We start from the raw sequence: 24,988 nt of genomic DNA on the forward strand, positions 1-24,988 counted from the left end.
CCAGAAATAACTCTGAGACAATGACTAAAATTTTAAAAAAAAAAGACATCAAGATATTTCTGTTCCGATCAGGAAGCATCAAGGACACCTGATACAGGAAGTGAAATACTTTTTCTCCCTCTGTGTGGAGCTGACTGGACTCCTCAGCCATTGTTAAACAGATCAGTGGCTGCCGGCCAGAAAGCAGTGAAAGGTTGCGGTGTTAAAGTTGTCGACATCGTGTCTTTGTCTACAGGAAACTATCACACGTGGTCGGACCTGCTGATTCAATGGCTTGTTGTGTGAATCCACAGCAGATACTTTACTGTATTAAGATTCTTATCTGTGTGGCATGGAAACCATATCAAAGGTGCTTTCAATGTAAAGATCTTTCTTTTAAATACATTTTGCAGCCTTTTTTTTTCTAAAGTCCCACTTCATGTTCAAAGACACACGAGGGCTTTTTGCACACTTGCGAGGTGCAACACCTTTCACCGCTGTGGTTTTAAAGAGTACTGACAGCTAAGAACAATGTTTGTGTCAACACGGACGACATTCTAACAAGTTAAAAAAAATGAAGATTTAAGAATGAACACAGGGTATCTGCAGGAATTCAATTTCCTTAATAAAAAAAAAGGCCTTAGGAGCTACTAAAAAAAATATTTAAAATATTTTCTCTTGCGTGCAATCAGCTGTATGTTAGTTCCAAAATGTTTTGTATCCGATCGCGAGCTGTCAGGAGGCGTCGAGTAAAAGTATCATTATAGTCTCATAATGAGTGTTTTTAGGATGAGCTTAAATGAATTAATGTTTTTTTTAATTGGTTAATCCATCCATCCATTTTCTGCCACTTATCCAGATATCCCAGCTGCATTGATTTAATTATATTGTTAGGAATTATTGTTCTATACTGCTGGAAAGTACTGAAAAAAAATGTGATATAATTATAATTAATTCTAGGCCAGACCGTCCCTGCTGGTTTTCCATCATTCTTTCATACTTTAGCCGATATGATCGTGAAACTGGTATTAAATTATATTCTGCGTGGTCTTAAAAAGGCCTTGAAAAGTCTTTAAAGTTTCCCTCCAGTCAAAAACATGTTTTTCTTTCAGCTGGATGTTTGCCGAAGGAGGAAAAAAGTTTCTCTGAGTTCTCCTTAAATCTCAGCGTAACACGATCTGTGACATCACAACTAGTCTGGAGCCAATCGGGTTCCAGTATACTTAGTGTGTAACTTAGTGTGATGTGGAAACTTGAAGCCTCCAGTGCAGAAAAAAAGCAAAATATTTACATATTCAAAGATGTAGGATTTTTCAATGAGAGAGAATTTCTTACTAGCTAATTAAACTTTTTTTTCAGTAACAAATTATTAGTATTTACATAATGTCTGAAAACATGTCTGGAGAAGATCTTTAAATGTAACGTAGCAGAAAGCGTGACATCCTGCCAGTGTGTTATTTCCATGTTTTTATGTCCCCTTTAAACCGGCCTCCGCCATCCGAGCGCCGGTCAGAACGATCAGTACACGTTCCCTCCATACATGTGAATGTTTCTTCATGTAAATACTGTATATACACAATATACTGTATGTCATCAGCTATTTCAGGCAGTGCTGGTCGTTGCCAGTTAAGCGTAAAACCTACTGACAGACATTTTTCTATCGTTCAACATTTTGCTGAAAAAAAATGTGTCGATTAGAAGAACTTGAACAGAGAAATTTACTGTAATCAGGGTCGTCTGACCTGAACGCAAGACAGCTAGCGTAGCACCTCACGTTACAGCTGTTATGTAATATTCTGATAGTAAAGTACTAGCTTGGTATTCACAGTTGATATATCTAGGTAATATTACAGAGAAATGTTTGTAACAGGGTAATAAGTCAAAAATAAAGAGCAACCCCCCCCCAATCAAGCGTGAAAAACGTAGAGCCAGTGTTTGGTTTGTCCATTCTGGGCTACTGTAGAAACATGGCGGCCTCTGTAGAAGAGGACTCGCTCCCTCTGTGGATATAAAGCTCATTCTAAGCTAACAAAAACACAACAATTCTTATTTTCAAGTGATTATACACCAATTACTTAAGAATATTAATATTCCATTTCTGCAAAGTCTGTCCTGCCAGACGCAGATAAATTCGACACACTGCGCCTTTAAGGCTCATCATGATGTGAACGCAGCCTTTTTAGTTTCTGTGCAATAACTGTGAATCAGGGCTGGAAAATGCAAAACTACTTGTTTCTACTTTCATTTCATGGTAATATCAGATTAAAGCAAACATCAAATGATTACCTGAAAACACTGGTGGAAGTTTCTGTGTAGGTGCTGCGTCTGTGCATCATTATTACCTTTTCACTCTGTTACAAACACGTCTTTAATACTAGATATACTCATTGTTATTCCGAGCTATGACCTGTTATTACTATAGTAATTCCCGTTATCAGAATATTACCTTATTGTTACTGAGCTGGTGAAGTGCTACTGAAATGTCCCCGCTTTAAACATTTTCCTTCCACTTTCATGCTTCTTCTGAAAACTTCTGTGTCTGAAACAAAAAAAGAAAAGAACGAGTGAGGGATGAGTGTTTCTTTCTTTTTATTTTTCTATTTCTCATTTAATCATTGTAAACTGTCAATATGAACTCATTCAAATAGAAAAAAATACTAGTAGTCGCTGTTATTAAGTGTGTGTTTCTGTCTTTATTCTTCCATTTATGATTCTTATAGAATCTTGATACATTATATTACTTTTGTTTTTATGATTTATTTTATTTGTATCAAAGATGTTTTTCATTGGAGTTGTGTTATTTCCACCCCCAGGACATTTGTTTTATTCCTATAACAGAACTTGCATTGGTTATTCTTGTATATTTATCTAGATTATTCACATTTATTCTGTCTGCATTATATTCAACAACAACAAAAAAAAAAACAACAAAACAACAGAAGCTTTAAGCCTTTTTGTGAGTAGAAGCAGCAGGCGGAGGCGTGTCTCTGCTCTGTGTAGAGTTTATTAAACCAGTCTCATCTGCTTTATGACAACAAATACAAAAACGCCTTTTTTCCTGAAGCTGCAACGCCGGGATGCACGAGTGTTGAGGCAGCAAGTGTGGCACAAAAAAAAAAAAGCAACAAACGACGTAAAATCCCAACTAAATAAATATGAACTTGAGGCATAAAAATCATAAAAATTTATGAGACTTCAAATCCGTCGACCGTGTGATCTGAAGCTAAACAGCTGCTGCCTCAACATCTCGCCCGTCACTGTTTGTCGCCTTGTCTGTTGAAACTGTATATAAGCGTATTGTGAAACGCTGTGTGTACTGGTGAGGTGAGTGTGCACAAAGCAGTGGTGATGTCAAGTGTACGTCTCACATCCAGCAACTACTTCATCTACAGCAGCCGTGTTAATGGACAATCATTCAAAATAAAGAAATAACCTCCAATGCTGAACTTTGGTGTCAAGATTACTTTACTGCACACACACACACACATTTCCAGACTGCTGCTGGTTTTCCATCATTCTTTCACACTTTGGCTGATATGATTGTGAAACTGGTGTTAAATTACATCCCAGTGTGTCTTAAACCAGCAGTCAGGTGTCTATAGTAACAGTGAAAGAGGTTTTCCTCGCTGTAATCATTCCTCCTGTTCATACTGGATATTAAAAGATCCTTCAAATGTGCTTTTTAATGGAAGTGATGGAGGATAAAATCCACAGTGTGTCCACACAGTCATTTAAAAGTCTCTGTGAAGCTTCTATTCAGCTTCAGCAGTCTGAGTTAGTCATATCAAGTGGATATCTGACACATTTACAGTCTTTTTAGCATCAAATTCCCTCTTTGTGTTTCCTCAGACATGAAGAAAGTTTTGTTTTTGTTTTGTGTGATTAACTATTAAGATTATATTTACTTACAAAACAAGACAAAGCATGGACACAGGTGGAAGGCCCAGAGGCAGGACAGATAAATGAAAGAGGCTTTAATCATCAAAAATGCAAAAACAGGTTTACAGGTAGGTAATATGTTTAGTTTAGTGTATTTCATTTAAGAATGAGATTGATTCATTGGTTGGTTTTTATGTCCGAAGGATGATGTCATTTTGCTCGTTAGCAAGAGAGTCTAACGGAGTTATTCATGAGACACATCTGTTAGGATCAAAAGGCATGGCATTAAAATTAGGTTTGACTTTAAAGGGAACATTTTCCACTTAACAGAAGTGGATTAAATTATTTATGTGTTACTCATTTAATAAGTTTATTAGACTTAATTACAGCACTGCGAGCTGCTCAGATAGCCTGGCGGCCTTTTGATATGAGAGAGTTAAGTCTGACTTTGTTTATGGACAAACAGCCACTACAGTTATACTATAATCAATATTTTTAGTTTGGACTCAGACAAAACAGGTCACCTTATTCTGTAGGACATTTCTTACAGTCTTCAGATGTTTTGTAGATCAAATTAGTAATAAAATGAATCATTAGTTGCAGCTCTACTTTAAAGTCTGCTCTCTCCACGTTTAACAAATCAAGATATTCCTCCAGACTTTCACTTATTGCGAAACAACAGTTTACTGTCCTCCCAGTTTATTAAAACTATTTCCTTCACTGAGAAATATGTGAGATTTCTGCAGCAGTTCAGTGGAAGTGATACTACCAGAGTAGAAAAACAGATGATCCACAGACGTCACTGTGAAAAACGTTTTCTATGGAAACCAAACAAATAGCTTTGAAAAGGTTACTAATACCACTTTTTACAGGTGTGTCTTAAACCAGCAGTCAGGTGTCTATATGAGCAGTGAAAGAGGTTTTCCTGACTGTAATCATTCCTCCTGTTCATACTGGATATTAAAAGATCCTTCAAATGTGCTTTTTAATGGAAGTGATGGAGGCCAAAATCCACAGTGTGTCCACACAGTCATTTAAAAGTTGCTGTGAAGCTTCTATTCAGCTTCATCAGTCTGAGTTAGTCATATCAAGTGGATATCTGACACATTTACAGTCTTTTTATCATCAAAGTCCCTCTTTGTGTTTCCTCGGACAGTGTTTCCCTGTTGAGCTGCAGGTGGAAGTATAGTAACAAAAAGAGGGACTTTGGTACTAAAAAGACTGTAACGTTGAAAGATATCTACTTGATTTGACTCATTTGGACGCTGAAGCTTCATATTAGCTTCAGATAAACTTTTAAATACATTTTTTGTCCTCCATCACTTCCATTGTAAGGTCATTATGAAGGGATCTTCTAATGGTCAGTATGAACAGGAGGAATGATTACAGCAAGAAAAACAACAAACAGGTTTCACTGTTCATTTGGGCTCCTGACCATTGACCGTTGATTTAAGACAGACTTGAATAAATTGTCTCCTTCAATGAACACTGCACACAGCAGAGGACTGACAGTATTTGTCAATTTCTCAAGAAGCAGCAGATGCCTCTGGCATGATGACTGTACTTTACTGGTTGGCATTCCTTTACCTCCCACGATTTCCTATAAGTCATAATGGAAGTAAAATGAAAAACAAAGGAATGTATCTGTCAGACAAAAATCTTATTTCTCCAAACATGACAACAACTTCACTGGAGTTCGAGTCTCACTGTGGACTTCAACATCCTGTTGAAGTGGAGGACTTGACCCTTGACTCTGCAGACTGAAGACTTTAAAATCGACTCTCACACACTTTCTCTCTTTTCCCAGTCGCTCCTTCTACGCTTCTCTGTTACATGATGAATCTGAGCTCACAGTTTATTCAAGTTTCAATGAGAAAATGAATTCTGTGACATTAGAGACGCATAAAATATGAAGTGTGACGTGAGCGTTCAGGTTAAGTTCTGCTCTCTCAGGACAAAGAACACAAAGAGTTATCTGATGCATGTGATCGACTCAAACGTTCAAGGTCCATGTTAGTATTAACAAATGATGACCATAAAACACAGAGGACGTGTCTACCACTGCAGCTTGACTGTGTGCAGTGTAGAGAAGAAGAATGTGAGACTGTAAAATGATTCCAGGAAATAAAAATCCTCCTGTAGCGTCTACTGATGATAAATGTCGCCCTCTGCTGTCAAACTGGAGTCTTGTTTGTTTGTTTTTTCTCTTGCTGTCTGCTTTTTAATGAAGAAGTGTATTAATTTAATAAATTAAGTCATCACTGGCGGAAAGTAACTAAGTTAATTCACTCAAGTACGGTACTTAAGTACAATTTTGAGGTTCTTGTAGTTATTTACGTTGTATATAAGAACAGGAATAATAATAAAAATAAAAACTAAACTAAAAGAAGCAAGGAAAATTAATAGATTAGATTAAAAATCCGTGGTATTACTACTGTTTTATTGTTTGTTCTCATACTAGAGGTGTTTATGACTCAAGAACAGATGAAAAAAATGGTTTTGCTTTTTTTTTTTTTCCATGTGTGAAACAGGTGAGAAAAAAAAAGTTTTCTTCCAGGTGACGAAAGAAAGAAATGACAGTAATGTTACATAACTCGCTAACACACATTATACTGTATGTAGCTTGTGTTTTATGAAGGACTGAAACTGCCAAAATCAAAAATAAATAAATGAATGAAATATTAAAGAAAGAAATATAGAAATAAAATGCCCAGTTATCAAATAAATGTGCAGGTAAATTTGAAAATAAATACAATTAATTTATTTGACAAATTATTTGTTTTCCATATTCACTTACTTTTATATTTATTTCCTCATTTATTCTTTTATGTTTACATTTATTTCTGTTTTCATTTATTCCTGTATTTCTTGTTTTATTTTAATACATACAATTATAATAATGCATAATAATAATAATAATAATAACAATAATAATAATAATAATTAAGTTTCAGTCCTTCATAGTGTTTAGGCTGCATGGAGACATTAAAACAAATGCTTTCAGTCCTATTTAACCATGAGGCAGTGTGTGTATATATATATATATTATATATATATATAAACAAACCTGACCCTGACAGGTTATATAATCAGACTCCTTGGCCTATTTACATCTCTTGCTATTTGAATAAAGTCATGACGAGCTCGACAAAGACTCTAAAACTGTAACAAATGATATTTGTAGTTTATGCTTCTATATACAGTACTGTGCAAAGGTTTTAGGCAGGTGTGAAAAAATGCTGTAAACTAAGAATGCTTTCAAAAATGGAAGTGTTAATAGTTTATTTTCATCAATTAACAAATGCAGTGAATGAACAGAAGAGAAATGTAAATCAAATCAGTATTTGATGTGACCACCCTCCCCATAGTTCTTCTAGGTACACTTGCAGTTTTTGAAGGAACTCGGGTGGTAGGTTTGTTCCAAACATCTTGGAGAACTGACCACAGATCTTCTGTGGATGTAGGCTTCCTTCTGTCTCTTCATGTAATCCCTGACAGACTTGATGATGTTGAGACCAGGGCTCTGTGGGGGCCAAACCATCACTTCCAGGACTTCTTGTTCTTCTTTACCTCGCGTGTGCGCCTTGTTCCGGCTCCGATTCGCGTTTGCTCCGTCCTCTGCACAGCGGCCTATTCCACCGGGAGCGTGTCAGAAGCGGAGCGTCTTCATTGCGGGAAGCCATCCGCCGTTTAAAGTCAGTTGCACTCCTACTACAGTAATTACAGCATCCTAGTCAAAGCTGATTAAGTGCCTTAAGGCTACCGTAATTACTGCAGTAGCAGGGCAACTAAACTGCCCAATTTTGTCAACGTGCTCAGCTTTCGTTGATTTGGTCATTTTCCTTGATCATTGTGCTTCTACTATGGTTAAGTAGGCTACGTAGTTAAATGTCTTCTTTGATCGTTTGTTTTAATTGCGTTTATTGTTGATATACGACCAGGAGTCTGCGTTGGGTGTTTTATTTTGAAAATTAACCGGATGCTCAATGCTGTTTCTGTGTCTGTGACTTCCTGCCGAGCTCGGTCTGCTCTGTGCTGCTTGTCCCCCGTAAAAAAGATAGACGATGCACCTGTCTTTAGCGCAGCGGAGCGGAGAGACGCTTCAACGTTTGCCCGCGTCTCTGCGCTTCTTCAAACAGCACATCTTAAAACCCCAGTCTGCTTTGAAATCTTTGTCTGGGAAAGACCTCGCTGATGCAGTATAACTACCTGCTCAGTCTTGCCATGGTGTATGACTTCCACAACCTTACCTTGGTAGCAGAGTTTGGCTGTTCCTCGCCCAGTTTCAAGCCTCCTACACAGCTGTTTCTGTCTCAGTTAATGACTGTTTCAACCTACATGTCAAATTGATGATCATTAGCACCTGTTTGGTATAATTGGTTGATCATACACGAAACTATAATCCTACAAAATCCTTGACTTTGTGCAAGTGTACCTATAAGAATTGATGCTGGTTTGAAGGCAAAGGGTAGTAACACCAAATATTGATTTGATTTAGATTTTTCTTTTGTTCGTTCAATTAGCATTTTGTAAATTGATAAAAAATAAACAATTATCATTTATATTTTTGAAAGCATTCTTAGTTTACAGCATTTTTTCACACCTGGCTTAAACTTTTGAACAGTACTGTATCTGTAGTTTATTCTTGAAGACGTGTATTTTTCTTTCCCCATAATCGACCACTAGATGGCAGTCGATTAACAAGTTATCCAGTCATGTGACTCTGACATGAGGCTTTATTACTTTGTCTGCAAACTTCTGTCTTCCTTATCACACATGTTGAAAGGTAATTAGTGATTTAATTTAATTTAATAAGTACAGTTTATTTAGGTGAGATTCATGCACATTGATTAACATTTCTTATATATTTAGTGCAAGAGGATATAGACACATTTGTGTGAGCTCATTCTAATTAAGGTTTGTTTATATAGCACCTTTCACAGATAACAGTCACAAAGTGCTTCACAATCAAAGAAATGAAATCAAAATAAATAAAAACTAAGACACCAGATAAAATATAAAGAATAAAACATAAAATATACAAGATGAGCAGACCACATACTACCCAAACACAGGTGGGTTTTTAGTCCACAGTATCCAAAGACCTAAAGCTTACTGGGAGACTATTCCAAAGCTTACAGGCTGCCGACTGAAAAGCATCATCTCCCCGAGTCTTAAAATGTGTATGAGGTACACTAGGTACACGAGGTACAAAGCCCTGGATGGAGGACCTAGGAGCTCGGTTTGTGGTGTGGGGGTGAAGAAGGTCCGTAATAGACTGTAACCCTCAGAGACCTTCGGCCGGTGTCTTTCAGAGGCTGTAGTGGGCTCAGTTTTAAAGCCAGTGAAGATACTGGTATCATATGAAACTAAGACCTAAAGCATCCGCTGGTACCAAACATGTCATGATAGCTTGTCTGGAAGGAAGCTAAATAACTCCTTCTCTGCAAAAAATGCATTTAAAAGTTGATGTGAAGCTTATATTCAGCTTCATCAGTCTGAGTTAGTCATATCAAGTGGATATCTGACACATTTACAGTCTTTTCAGCATCGAATTCCCTCTTTGTGTTTCCTCGAACAGTCCTCCTTCTTTTTGCACAGAAGGAGGACTGTGGATTTTGTCCTCCATCACTTCCATTGTAAGGTCATTATGAAGGGATCTTCTAATGGTCAGTATGAACAGGAGGAATGATTACAGCAAGAAAAACATGTTTCACTGTTCATTTGGGCTCCTGACTGTTGTTTTAAGACACACTTGAAATATATTGAACCTGTCTTTAAATTCTCTCTTCTTTGGTGCCAAAACAATAATTGCAGTTTTATCCTTTTTAATTAAAGTATGTTTTGATTATCCAAGTATTGATTTGCTCAGTGCACTGTTTCAGGTGATCTATTCTGCCATGCTCACTGGGTGATAATGCTATGTAGATGTGAGTGTTGTCAACATAATTATGAGACATACATATTATGTAACTGTCTTTTTATGTGCTCTTTCTTCTTTATTTCATTCCAAACTTCAGACATGATTCATTATTATGTAAGAGCTCAACCTTTTTGCCAATTATATTAGAATTAAATTAGAGAGATTTGTGACTCATAGAATTACACTGAACACAGACACTGCTATGCTTCCTTGGAAAACTATAATATTTCGCAATTGAAGACGTGAAAACCAGTAAATACTAAAAGTAGTGGTTTGGTCCCTCTGACTGATATATTATTATATATGACATCATTAGATTATTAATAATGAAGCATCAGTGTTAGAGCAGCATGTTACTGTTGTAGCTGCTGGAGGTGGAGCTAGTTTACACTACTTTATATACAGTTTGTTGTTTTAACTCTACATTGAACTGATCCTGTTTTATAATAAATATTTATTCTAAGGATTGATCAGTTCCGGTCCATTATTGCACAAGAGCTCAACCTTTTTGCCAATTACATTAGAATTAAATTACACATAAGTACTTTGAATTTTGTGACTCATATAATCACACTAAACACTGCCGTGCTTCCTTAGAAAACTTTTCAAACATTTCACAATTGAAGACGTGCAATCCATGTCACCAACTGCAGTACTCAGATCCTTTTCTGCATTAAAAGTACCAATACAGCAATATAAAAATACTCCACTACAAGTGAGACTACAAGTCCTGCATGAAAAATCCTACCACAAAGTAAAAGAAGTAAAAGATAAAAACAGTAAAAGGTCGGGGCCCCTCCAAAGGGTCAGCAGATAAATCTGAGGGGTGGTGAGATGATTAATGGGAGAGGAAAGAAGAAAAAACAAAGTTCTGATACACAAATCTGTTTTCAGTTTTTGGACTTTTTCTCTAATCTTTGATTTTTGCTGAAATATTGGATCATTTGAACATTTATTGAAATGAAAGCATGTGAGAAGTTTAGAGGGAAAAATCACTATTTGGTTATCTTCAGATGGGCCAGTAACTCTTCAGGTTACTCACAACTTAGCATTAAACTCAAAATTTATAAGAAAGACAGTCAAAAAATACACTAGAAAGGTTTACTGAAGTTTACTGTGCATGAAAAACAATACAAAGCAAATTGAGGCCTCGGTCCCGGGACAAAGAAACCTAATGTAAAATCATAAAACATCATATTATACACTGTTCACAATCCCTCCTATTGTGGAGATTATTTTCTAGACTCCACCCCCAGATAGCAAATATGCTTGTGGCCCAGATCCAGCCCACACCCAACACTATCTGCACTTTCATCAGGCCCACATACCGCATGGAACGATGGCATTTGGGCGTTCCGCTCCTGTTTCCCATCTGGGCCACAAGCAAGCCCTAAACCAGATTTTGATTTGAGATACTGGGGCCATATTTGCTATTTTACATGTGGGCCATTTTAAGCTCACGTCCATGTTGTCCGGGCCAGAAGGCCAGCAGTGCAGCATCATTGCCTGAAGTGGCCCACTTCTATATGCTATCAGGACCTTGTTTTTTTAATCATATTCAAAACTATTTTGTCATCATTGCTGAGTTCATTAGTGACCTTCTCTCTAACTTCCTAGGAGCTGTCTCTTATTAACATAATGTTATTTTTGCACACTCATTGGCACATTCGTTTGATCATGAGAAGGCAGTTTCCACCTCAGTGGAGCTGTTAACAACTCATAGACATGTGAAATGTGACCCCTTTTTGTAAGACGTCAAAAGCCAAAAAGGTTGGAAACCACTGGTTTCATCTTTAACAATGTGTTGTATTTTAAAAGCTTGTTATATTATCCATTGTGTCAAATCTTCATCTGAAAAGTAACTAAAGCTGTCAAATAAATGTAGTGGAGTAGAAAGTACAATACTTCCCTCTGAAATGTAGTGGAGTACTTAGTTACTTTCCTCCACTGGTTTCCGACATGTTTAGCTACTAACAACTATGTTTAAACTTGAATTTACGGTAAGACGGATCCTCTGTTACCGGTTTAACCACAAGACCCGACATGAATAATACTAATAGCAGTTTGATGAATCATACGTGATGTTCGAGCACCGACATGACAGGAAGCTTTAAAATATTGTCAAATAAATGTAGTGGAGTAGAAAGTACAATATTTCCCTCTGAAATGTAGTGGAGTGGAAGTACAAAGTAGCATCACATGGAAATACTCAAGTAAAGTACAAGTACCTCAAAATTGCACTTAAGTACAGTACTTGATTATATAGTAGACTCAGCCTTCTTGCCACTGCTGCTGTTACTTTGTACTTTCATATTTTAGTACTTTCTAAGATTTATACTTTAAAAATTATTTAAAGTATTTATTATTATTATCTAGTATTTTCAGTATTTTTTCCATTCTTTGTGCAATTTAATGTGTGCTGTCAAGTAAAGTACAAGTAGAAGTATCTCAAATTTGGATTTATGCACAGTACTTGAGTAAATGTGCATAGTTACATTCCAGAATCAGAATATATCAGAATCAGAATCTGATTTATTCACCGAGTAGCAAGTACAAGGAATTCAATGTGGTCCAGATGTCAACAGAAAAAGCAATAAACATGAACACTAAACAATAAACATGAACACTAAACAATAAACATGAACACTAAACGATAAACATGAACACTAAACAATAAACATGAACACTAAACAATAAACATGAACACAAACATAACAGTGTAAGAAAGAGAGAGATTATGTGTAATGGAGGTGGACTGTGTGCTTGCATATTAACATGATAAAAAAAAACTATGTGTGTGCAAAAAAGCAGAATATAAATAGAATGAAGTTAGACAAATGATAGATAAATGTGTATAGATGTACAAAAGCTTTATGTGTGCATTAATAGGATAGCCTGTATTTGTACAGTTAGCAATTAAAAGATCAAGTCTTTATGCATCTACACAGTGCAGGACAGACAGACACAGTGTTCACAATATAAAAGAAATGAGATATGGAGGGGAAGTGGAACTGGTTTGTTTACAGTCTTCTACTCCCCTTATTAAAGATGACTATCGCCTAGGGAAAGACACTGTGGAGGTATTATTATTATTATTATTATTGTTGTTGTTGTTGTTGTTGTTGTTATCATTATTATTATTATTATTATCATTATTAATAGAGGTGATGGGCCCTTCAAGGTGGCCGTTTTAGGAAGTTTGCTGCTACAGCTCAACCCAAGAACTCCCCCGTCCCTCCCATCAACATTCCGCGAAGACCCGCCCTCTTCTGCCTCTGATTGGCTAGTGCTCGTTGCCTTCGTTGTTAGATTTGTTACGTTTAGTCAGGAAGATTTAGATTGGTTGGGCAAGAATATCAGAGCCAATCAGAGGCGGAGTAGGGCGGGTCTTCGCAGAATACGGGTGGGGGAATAAAGTAACGCCTATGAGCAACAACACTCAGAGGGGCCGACGTAAGTTCCCGATTGTATTCCCAGACGGGTTTTGGGGAAGTGACATAGATGTCAGTGAATGCTTGAATAGTTCTACAGCAAACGGATTATGGCTGCAAAGGAGAGAAGTCTGTTAATGTGAAATGACGTTTTCACAATGGTTATCCTCTTGCTCTTGTTTAACGTCGTCCGAGGTAACGTGACAGTTAATTATCCGTTTTTAGCTAACCGAGCTGTTCTGTGCTAGTTATGAAGCAATATCTTTCCTGTGTGTGTGTGTGTGTGTGTGTGTGTGTGTGTGTGTGTGTGTGTGTGTGTGTGTGTGTGTGTGTGTGTGTGTAAAACACCATAAAAATGAAAGCTAAGCCAACGGTAGCTAAAACCTTTCACACAGGCCATGAATTTAAGCGTTAAAGCGAGTCTTTTCTCTGTTATGGTAAAGCTAAATGTTAGATTAGCCAAACTCTGTTAATAAAACTCATATTTTAAAGCTGCCTGTCGGTGTTCGAACATCACGTAGGATTCACCAAACTGCTATTAGTATTATTCATGTCGGGTCTTGTGGTTGAACAGGTTACAGAGGATCCGTCTTACGGTAAAACCAAGTTGAAACATAGTTATTAGTAGCTAAACATGTCGGAAAGTACTCCACTTTATTTCAGAGGGAAATATTGTACTTTCTACTCCACTACATTTATTTGACAGCTTTAGTTACTTTTCAGGTGAAGATTTGACACAATGGATAATATAACAAGCTTTTAAAATACATTTCAATAAATGTTCAAATGATCCAATATTTCAGCAAAAATCAAAGATTAGTGGAAAAAGTCAGAAAACTGAAAACAGATTTGTGTATCTGAACTTTGTTTTTTCTTCTTTCCTCTCCCATTAATCATCTCACGACCCCTCAGATTTATCTGCTGACCCTTTGGAGGGGCCCCGACCTTTTACTGTTTTTATCTTTTACTTCTTTTACTTTGTGGTAGGATTTTTCATGCAGGACTTGTAGTCTCACTTGTAGTGGAGTATTTTTATATTGCTGTATTGGTACTTTTAATGCAGAAAAGGATCTGAGTACTGCAGTTGGTGACATGGATTGCACGTCTTCAATTGTGAAATGTTTAAGTTTTCTAAGGAAGCACGGCAGTGTTTAGTGTGATTATATGAATCACAAAATTCAAAATTCTAATGTAATTAGCAAAAAGGTTGAGCTCTTGTGCAATAATGGACCGGAACTGATCAATCCTTAGAATAAATATTTATTATAAAACAGGATCAGTTCAATGTAGAGTTAAAACAACAAAACAAAGAGAGGAAAGAGGTTTGAAAAAAGAGTTTATTCTAAAACTAAACTCTGGCTGCCACTAATGATGATTTTTTATTATCGATTAATCTGCTTATTATTTTCAAGATTAATCAATTAATCATTTGGTCAATAAAACACCAGAAACTGGTGGAAATCATCCATCACAACATCCTGGAGTCCATGGTGACATCCTCAAATGTCTTAATTTGTCCAACTGAAAGTCCAAAATATTAAATTCACAGTAATGTAAGATCAAGAAAAGCAACAAATTCTCACATTTAAGAGTCTTAAACCAGAGAATATTTGACATTTTTACTTGAAAGATTCCTTAAACGGTTATTGGATTATCAAAAAAGTTGCCGATTAATTTTCTATCTATCGATTAATTGATTAATAATTGCAGCTCTAGTCTATTCTGAAACATACAGGTAATTAATGTAAAGACGCTCGGAAATGTGTACAAAAGCTGTGTGTTGATAATTGTTGACAGTAGAAGTTGAGATTGATCCAATAACAGTTGCAGGAAAGACTTTTGCTTGTAGTCCTGTCCTCATGATGTCCTGTCTGTTCACAGCACTGCCTGAGTCACTGCCGCCGCCGCACGTTGACAACTGGCAGCTGACTTGGACTCCTGGCACCCAGGACAGAAACGTGAGCTACAGCGTCCAGTACAGTACAAGGTGAGGTCACATGGTTATGTTTAGGGCTGCAATAACGATTATTTTCATTATCGGTTCATTTGTTCATTATTGATTTAGTCGATTGGTCTGTAAAATGTCAGAAAACAGTGAAAAATGTCAAGATGCAAGCTTAGATGTCTTGTTTTGTCTGACTGACAGTTCACGATCCAAAAATAATCAGTTTACTGTCGTAGAGAACTAGAGACACCAGAAAATATACATTAATATTGTATTATATTCATTTGAAAGACTGGAATTAGTGAAATTTTGCCTTTTTTCCCATTTAAAAAAAATTACTAAAAATTATTATTATAATAATTATAACTTTCCTGTTGATCGATTAATCTTTGCAGGTCTAGTTGTGTTTTTCATATTAATCCACACACTGATCCTGACAAACCTGAACATCTGAATGTATATCAGGCAATTATTTCATTATGCAGCTTTCTCCTGTGTAACATCTTGTTTCTGCTGATAGCAAATATATTTATATAATTTTGTGCCAATGCAGCTCACAGCTGTCTCGTTGTTTCTGTTCCTTGTCTTCAGCCTTGGGGTCGGAGAGCCAGTGTGGGAAAACGTGGAAGACTGTGTCCAGACGTCTTTGAATTCCTGTAATGTCAGTTTCACCAAAGCTAAAGAAAGTAATGGCTGCGTGATGCTGCGAGTGCAAGCAATGAGAGACGAGCAGGCGTCAGAGCAAGATGCTTGTAGCACACACAGTAAGAAACCCAAGACTGGCCAGGTCACCAACCCTAACCCTGACCCCCTAACCCTTAACCCTGACCCCTTAACCCCTAACCCCTAACCCTTAACCCTGACCCCTTAACCCTAACCCCCTAACCCTTAACCCTAACCCCTAACCCTTAACACTGACCCCCTAACCCCTAACCCTGACCCAATAACCCTTAACCCTGACCCCTTAACCCCTAACCCCTAACCCTTAACCCTGACCCCTTAACCCTAACCCCCTAACCCTTAACCCTAACCCCTAACCCTTAACACTGACCCCCTAACCCCTAACCCTGACCCCCTAACCCTTAACCCTAACCCCCTAACCCTTAACCCTAACCCCTAACCCTTAACCCTGACCCCCTAACCCCTAACCCTAACTCCTAACCCTTAACCCTGACCCCTAACCTGGACAGGTGGACAAGAAGCTCTAGATATTTGCACAACAGTTTTTGATGCTTTGTTATTGTTTTTCATAACGTACTAGAGCTGCAACGATCATTTGATTGGTTGCCAACTATTAAATTAATCACCAACTATCTTAATTATCGGTTAATCGTTTAGAGTCCTTTTTTTAAAAAGAAAATTTCCAAATTCTCTGATTCCAGCTTCTTACATGTGAATATTCTCTGGTTTGTTAAGTCCTCTATGACAGTAAACTGAATATTTTTGGGTTGTGGACATAACAACATTTCAGGACGTCACATTGGGGTTTTGGGGAAACAGGAATCTTACATTTTATGGACCCAACAACTGATCGAAAAAATAAATGACAGATTAAAGAAAATAATGGTTAGTTGTTAATTTTAGTCCTGTCAGTACGTTCAATAAGTTCATTCCTTCATACACGTAGCCATTAAAAGTACAACAACAAATCTATATTTCTGTTGGTCAGCATTTTTCTACCTACGTTTCCAGTGGAGACAAAACCACTCGAGTGTTGGAGAAATACAGCAGGAAGCTGCAGACGAGAACAAGCTGGCACAGAAAACAAAATCAGCACGATACAGGATACAAAGCTGAATGAAAATATAGTCAGAAAATAAAGATAATAATAATAATAATAATAATGATAATGATAATAGCACTCAGCATAGAGCTGCTCTGATGGATTCATAGTTTTTACTAGGGATGCGCGATATTATCGGCTCGTCATCGGTATCGGCCGATATAAGCTCTAAAATGAAATATCAGCATCAGCCCGAAATGAACATTTTCTGCCGATTATGAGAGGCCGATTTGTCGCCTTCTCCTCCGCCGCCTGACTGCGCTTCCCTCCACGGACTGTTTCACCCTGACGGTCCCGGTGTTTCCTCCGCAGGCTGCACTTCACTCAGCCGCCCGTCAGACCAGCTGCTTCTTCTAGCGGAGGCTAGCTGGCTGTGCTTCCCTCTGGCCATGCTGCTGCTAACGCTCCACTAGCCTCTCAGCTAATATAAGCCCCGGCTCTCCATGTGGATCCAACTGGACCACCGAGCCCCAGTTTGTTATTCAGGTTAAAGTGGGAAGAAGCAGCAGGTCTGACGGGCGGCTGAGTGAAGTGGAGCCTGCGGAGGAAACACCGGGACCGTCAGGGGAAAATAGTCCACGGAGGAGCTGCTATGTTCGGCTGCACAGATAGGAAACACCTCGGTTGACAGGATGTACCACTCTGTTTGGAAAAAAAATCTTCCTCTTTTTGGTTTATAATGGCGTTTGGCAACCAGCGTATTAGGTGCATTACCGCCACCTTCTGCTCCGGAGTGTGGACCAGGGATTAAATCCTACACATTAATCCTGTCTGTCTAATAAACTCAAAGAAAACTCCACTGCTCCTCCAACTTGGCAGGTTCATTAAAGTTTTAATGCTGAGCTCCTGAACTCCAGTCTTCCTAAGTTCCTCCATTGCACGTTTAATAGTCTCCTCAGCCAGCTGCAAAAAAATCTTGGCATTGGCAATCGGCCACAATGAGTTGGAACTATCGGCATATCGGATATCAGCAAAAAATCCAATACCGTGCATCTCTAATCTCTACAGTTATGTTTTTGTCTGCTGATTTCTGAAAGCAGGACTTGAAGCTGTGCTGTGTTTTGACTCTTCGGGAACTTTTTTGTGAATGAAACTCGCCCACAAATGGAGCAGAACACGGAACACACACCTCCTCACGAACAGATTTAGGACAAAGCAAAAACACACATTAGAAACTCGTGTTTCTACAGTGATCAAAACCAAAACGTATTACGTGTTTGTGAGCCGTCTGACGCCCAGACAGGAAATGACAGCATTCATTTCTGTCTCGAGGTGTTAACCAGTCTAACCAACGTGTGAACCACATGGGGTGAGGTGTCAAAAGCTGAAGAAACCCAAAGCGGACTGTTGTTTCTTCATCAGTATCATTGTGTTAGATTGATTATTGATTATTCATAGGTTAAGGTTGATATGTTTGTGATTTATTTTAGGTGTGAAAGACTGTTGGTGGGATGTGACACCTCCGTCAACAGATGATCAGTCCTTGTTTTCGTCTTGTTCTTGTCTTCCAGGTGACTCCTGTACTCCTGAAGTCAATCTGACAGCACATACCGGGTCCCTCACTGTAATTCTGAACAAGAGGCACAGTCTGTACAGGGACTATGCAGACGGTGTAAATCAAAGGATTTACTTTGGAAAGGAGGGAGAGCCCCTAGAGGTGAGAATCCTCATCAGTTTTTATGTATACTGGAGGTCAAATGATCTATACATGCAAATTTATGTTCTGTGTTTAATTGACAGGACATCAGCACAAGATAAATAGTGGCCTGGTTCAATACAGGAGAACCAGAAATATTATCTTTTTTTTTATTCCACACAGTTATCTTCCTTGTCAGAACTTGGTGCCTACATTACCCACAATGTAACCTCTTCCTCAGTCTCCATGATCCCCAGATTATATTTCAAACTTGTAGTCTTCAGCTCCAACCGGCGCTGTATTGTAGATATGATTTCTCTTAAAGAATAAATAACGTAAACTGGTGATCATCACGTAAACCAGTATGATGGTTCCATTATCCAGGAGAGTCCCGAGTTTCTGTGTTCAGTGAAAAAATGAATGAACAGGGGGAAAACTAAATTCTACTAGTCAGAGCAGGAAAAATCAAACTGTATGTTTACTGAGTAGCAACAGTCTCTGTAACACTCCAAATGTCCTCCACTCTTCATCAGGAGTACGGAGATTTTTTTGCCTCACACACCATCGACAACCTGGAGCCGGGACAACGTTACTGTGTAAGAGTACAGTACGTTCGTTTGGATAGACCCATCGGACTGAGCACCTGCCCGCAGTGTGAGGTCATCCCTCTGTCAAGTAAGACGTGTTTGTTTTCTTTTTTCAAACCCAAAAAAAGAAAATAAATAATCATTTTTGTGAGACATTAAAGATTGTTTGTGTGTTTGTGTTCCCACAGGGTTAAAACAGTCGAATATAATAGTAGCTGTTGTGGTCAGCGTCGCCGTCTTGATTGCTCTGGTAACGGCCATTGTGTACATCCTCATCGTCAAACTTGAGAAAATCAAACGGTGGCTGCAACTTCCGATGAGGGTACCACCTGACGTAAGAACACACTGACCACACAACCAGCAGCTCCCAGTATAGAAATCAGACTGGTGCAGTGTCGCCATTCTCAGTCTGTTGTTGTGAAACATCATCAACTCCTGAGCCAATCACAGTCCACATGTGACAGGAAGTGTTCTTGCTCAGTTTGTTTTATTGAGGTTACTTTGGCACCTGGCATCCCAGAATGCATTTCGCACCAAAAAGTGGCGATGCGAAGGGTTTTTTTTTTAACATTGATTGACTAACTGACATCGTGCAGAATGATAAAGTTGTGCAGAGTTTTATAAACTCAGCAAATCAACCAACAAACTAAAGCAGAGATGATTTATTCTCACAAATACACACAAGTTACATTTGATCTGATTAAAGGGTCGTATTTCAGTAACTGACTCTTCTTTCTTTTCTCTTCTAGTTCCATGATCGATTTAACGGCCCGAGCATTCCCATCTACATCAGAACCCCCACCGAGGAGGTTTTTGATACCATCTCTGACATGATCCCGAACAAGTGAAGGCTGCTGACCTTCTTCTGCGTGAAACTTCCTCTTTCTGTTCTGCTCAACATGGGCATCAACTTCCTCCTGAAGACAGACAGAGAGAGTCTGAGAGGAATTTGAACTCAGCATAACTGAGGACGTCATGATTCTCGTTTTAGCCTCATTTGATCGACATTTCATTTGCTGTCCAGGAGAGAAAGCCCCCACTTTGAATTGGTTTCATACGGCTGGAAACTTCCAAGGAAAAAGTAATGTTTGCACTAAAGGTTTCTGTTTATCTTTAAAGCACTTTTCATTTCCCAGAGAAGAATTTGTAAAAGTTGTGTTTGTGTCCCTACAGTATGCCAACTCAAATAACAAAGTACCCTTTGCCCTGTTGACTTCCATTTTGGAAGGCCACGGTCGACTCAAGTCTGTCTGAAAATAATAATCGGGTCCCAATAAGAACACTGAAACACTGTTTTTTCTTGCTGTAATCATTCCTCCTGTTCATACAGACCATTACAGTCCTCCCTCCAAGCAAAAACTGTATGTAAAGGTTTATTTGAACTGAGTCTGAGTCAGTTTAATCAAGTGAAAATCCTCCAAAGTTAAAACATCCCCTTGATTGGACTCATTTGAACGGATGAAACGAGGGTTCTGGATTACGAACAGAAGGATTATCAGCACCGATCTCCACTGATGGGATATGATTCACTTCACAAAGTCAGTTACATCAGATAAATCCCAATGTGGTAAAAATATCTTCTACACTCAAGGAGTGAGCAGTACTTTAGCTGTCTCGAACAATACAGGCTGAAATGTAAACACATTGCTGCATTATGACGCATCTACATGGCTGCAGTGCGTGCAAAGGCTTCATCACGATCCTCACTGTTTAAAATAAACGCTCTCATACATCCTCTCTGATGATCAGACAGCAGAAAGTGAAAGTCCTGCTCACCGATTCATCTGCACTGATATCTCTAGCTACCCGGCAGGCTGAATTCAGTAGAATCTGCACGCTTCCACTACTCATAATCAGAGATAATATCTCATTAACAAACTAACAGAGCTCAGATCGGTGTGCAGAGTCTCTTCCTCTCATTGGTGAGATCTGTTGATGCACAACAAGATAAGCCAGAGTCGGTTTATCAAACTGAGTTGCGACAGTCTTGAGTTGTGACTCAAAGTAAAGTAAGCATCTTACACATTTAACTGAACCACTGTAGACACACGTTTATTAAGAAAATCCAAATATCAGCATTTTAAGAATCTACATCAGATCATTCAAATAAAAAATGTGATTCCTCTGATTGTTTTTTTTTTTTTAATCCAGCCATAATTAATGTTAAATCTTTCTTGGTTACAGCAAGTAAAACCTCTTTCACATGTTCACATGTTCATATTGTCTCCTGACTTCTGCTTTCAGACAGACTGTTAGGACAAACAGCCGCAGTTACACAGAATCAACGTGTTGAAACCCCACAGAAACGTCTATTTAACACTAGTTTTAGGGAAGACGACTGCAGGTCGCTCCCTCTGAGCCACGGAAACTGCTGATCGGTTAAAGACATAATCACTGGACTTCACTTTTATGTCTGTTTAACAACAGTCACAACATTCAGGCAGCATTCATATAGGCAGCAATGACCCAGATCAGCAGCGTCCTCTAACACTCGTAGCATTAGAGCCGACCTGAAGCCTCTGCGGGGACGTAAAGAGGACGTGATAATGTGGTGATAAGATAACCAGGCAGTAAAATTCCCCACGAAATGAGCTACGTGACATGAACTGTGAGCTGGGAGGAAATGTTCACACAGACGTCTCTATTTCCTTCCCTTTATCATGAACGAACAAACACTTGACCCATCTAGGTGAATAACGGCTTTTATCATTTTATCTCCTCATAGCAGCAAATAGAACTCCTAATCAGATTATTTAAACCTTCTCAGAGCTTGTTTTCTCCTCTTTAATGCAACTTTTTGGCAGGAAATGAGCTGCGACATGCCATTACCTCAGAAACACTTCCTCCTCTGAATAATTTTAAAGGCCTTTTGCTGCCCTGAAGGAAGCACGTCGTCGTTTTACATAATCCTCGACTCGAGGTGGAGCGATGTGGTTACTGATGGTATGACCTGTACGCTTCTCTTCTTTTATTCTTCCCTTGTGTTGCTTTTTATGTGTTTGTATGATGTTCTGAGAGATCTCGTATCTCTAAAGGACCTCGTTAGCTAAATAACGGATTGATAAAACAAAAATAAACAATATCAGGGCCTGTATTCACAACGAATCTTAACTTCCTGTTCAAGAGTTTCCTCTTTAGGCCTGCTGACAGCCACTTTTACTGAGGAACTGAGAAAAACTCCAGAGATAAAGTCACACATTTTGAAGTAATATATTGACTTGTTAAAGCAGATTATGTTTGACATCAAATGGCATCTACATGTCGATCCTCTCATGATATTGATAACTTGTCAGCAGTTGGTTATTAAATGACTTCAACTGCTGAATGAGAGAACAAGCGTGTTTTTGTTGTGATTAATGATTCTGACAGACAGCAGTTATATTTTAAACTCATCAGTGATCCAAACTGCGTTCATCCAGTGTCCAAGTAGTGGATCATCTTTTAGTTTTTATAGACTGATCTGATCCGAGAAGATGGATCTCCTCACTGCCTTAAAGATCGGCCGTTTCACAGAGTTTATTCAAGTGATTTAGTGCAAAAGAGATGATTTAGATATTATAACTATAAGTCGGACTCAGTTTTTCTCTCTGCAGACTTTACGTTCAGTTCAGACTTGTATTTGAAAGTGATACAGAAACATTTCAGTTTAACCTCATGAGACCAACGTGTTTATTCAAACATGAGACCGATTCCTCTGAACTTCCTCTTAAATCTTCGTCTGTCTTATCTTCAGGAGTTTCTCTTAACTCGGCCAGTTAAGAGCTTTCAGGATGAACATTTTCTTTAATTCTCAAATCTTACTGAACTGTTCTTTTTGCCTTTTTCATTGAATTACGACTGTAAAAGATTAGCTAATAACCTCCAGCTTTGGACGCTCCTTATTATTCCCTTGAATGAGAAAATGTTTTCTTGTTCCTTTACATCCATGAACTCTGTATAATGATGTCATTTGTCTGTCTGGCGTTTTCTAAAATGTCTGTTAACTATCAAGGTTCTTCCACACTTTATTGTCTCGTCTCAGTTGTGAATTATTTTGGGTAAAAGCATTTTTCAGATGACTAGATGTAAACTTCTGTATTTGATTATAAAATGTGCAGTAAAGAGCTCAAATTTTACATCAGTTTCGTCCAGAACTCTTTGCAGGTGAAGTCGGCCACAATTTTAACTCTTTAAATCACAAAAACACATTTTCTTATTTAATCTCTGGAGGTTTTCTGACATCGTTCTTTCGCCCCCGATAAAACAAAGATGATGGTTAAAAAAACAAAAAAACACTGTTAACAGTTTTCATCTGGACATTTTCTAAATGGGAAAGAAGATCCAATGAAAGCATCGATATGGAGTCTGTGGATTATCCAGAGAAAGGAAGACACTGTGAAAACACACGGTGCTGTTGAATTAATTAATGCTCATTTTTAATGCTGTGGGCACCAGAAATAAAAAAAAATACAGGACTGGAGACGAATATCTCTGCATAAATAAAACCCAAAACTATCTGCAGCGATCGATACCACTAGAGTAGTAAAAAGTAATTAGGGTGATGAAAATGCTTTGTGGTGTTGGATCAAAGAACATCTGATGTGACTCATGTTGAAACACAGGAGGCAGGAAGCGGTCCAAACTATTAACTGCAGTCAACAGTGGATAGAAATGGTTGGATGTTGGTTGGCGGATGATTATTTCAATACAAAGGAATATTAAAAGAAATCAGATCTGAATTGTATCAAACAAATAATAATAAATGAGGTTATAGTTTTATACTATAACATCATTAATGCATCCACAATCTGGTATTTCAGTCTTTTCTACTTAATATAGGATTAAACTCCAGTACCTGGTTTAATAAAATACTAAACATCTGTTTACATTCAAACAACACACGCCATGTCAATCAAATACAATGTTATAAAGGTGAAAAGTCCCTCTTAAACTCAGATGGGTTCTTTCTTTTTCTTCCTGGAATAGTTTGGAGGGAAACGAGTTCATCAGAGGTCTAGTATAGTAGGTCTAATATAGACCTGACTCATACTAGATTACTTGTAATCTAGTATGAGTCAGGAGTGGCGGTCTGTGCTGTTGACTCGAAAATACGTCACAACACAGAAGTTAAATACTCTGGAAAAGCTGTTTGATTAGGACTTTAACCCTTCGTCCCAAACCGAGTAGCAGCTCCAAGAGGGAGAGTTTTTATTATCGAGACGACTGACACCTGCACCAAATATACATGAAGACTTGTTTCAACTCAGTTTAATTTGATTCGTGTTGCAATTTTGGATTTAAGTAGAAGAAAAAGCAGTTTACTTACTAAATTGAAAAGTGTAATAAAATGATTTTGTTTTCATGATGATGAGTAATCCTGTTAGACTGAAAAGCAAAAAGACAACGAGACGCAGTGTTTCCCCTTTATTCATTCAGAATTATGAGCCACGCTGCTAAAATTTCAGACGATCATTAACATCAACGGGCTGCTGATGATTTTCACTCGCACACTGTGTGAGCACAATGACACCCTGCGTTATTGTGGATTTTTTTTTTTTTTTTTTTGTCATCCTCCCTCTCTTCGTTCTTCAAAGGACATCTATGTGAAAGGTACAAGAGTAGCGTAAGGCTGCATTCACACCAAATTAGGCGGTGCGGCAGTCGTCCCTTTCATTTGAATGGGGGTAGTGCGGCTCGGCTGCGGCCGTTTTAGCCGCTGCGGCCGGAAAGTTGAGTCAGAGTCAACTTGTGGAGAAACGCAACCTGACGTCACTGCGGCTGAAGGCTGCGGTGGCCAATCACAGCGGGAGATCAGACTGACAAGAGTTGTAAACTCTGCCGTGAGG

At 38.3% G+C, this 24,988-nt stretch overlaps 1 protein-coding gene across 2 annotated transcripts; it reads left to right on the plus strand.

Annotated features, from left to right (window-relative positions):
• Positions 1–9,493: 9,493 nt before the first annotated feature.
• On the plus strand, positions 9,494–23,278 carry ifngr2 (interferon gamma receptor 2). Of its 2 annotated transcripts, none has more exons than XM_044365743.1 (7): positions 9,494–9,527; positions 15,094–15,199; positions 15,749–15,921; positions 18,452–18,597; positions 19,110–19,251; positions 19,352–19,497; positions 19,913–23,278. In XM_044365743.1, exons 1-7 carry the CDS (start codon positions 9,509–9,511, stop codon positions 20,009–20,011), a joined length of 831 nt encoding a protein of 276 aa, XP_044221678.1. In that variant the 5' UTR covers positions 9,494–9,508; the 3' UTR covers positions 20,012–23,278. The 2 variants fall into 2 exon arrangements, with proteins under 2 accessions (XP_044221678.1, XP_044221677.1); XM_044365742.1 differs by lacking the exon at positions 9,494–9,527 and adding an exon at positions 13,222–13,407.
• Positions 23,279–24,988: the final 1,710 nt, after the last annotated feature.

The sequence above is a fragment of the Thunnus albacares genome, chromosome 11 (assembly GCF_914725855.1).
Source record: "Thunnus albacares chromosome 11, fThuAlb1.1, whole genome shotgun sequence".
Taxonomy (NCBI): domain Eukaryota; kingdom Metazoa; phylum Chordata; class Actinopteri; order Scombriformes; family Scombridae; genus Thunnus; species Thunnus albacares.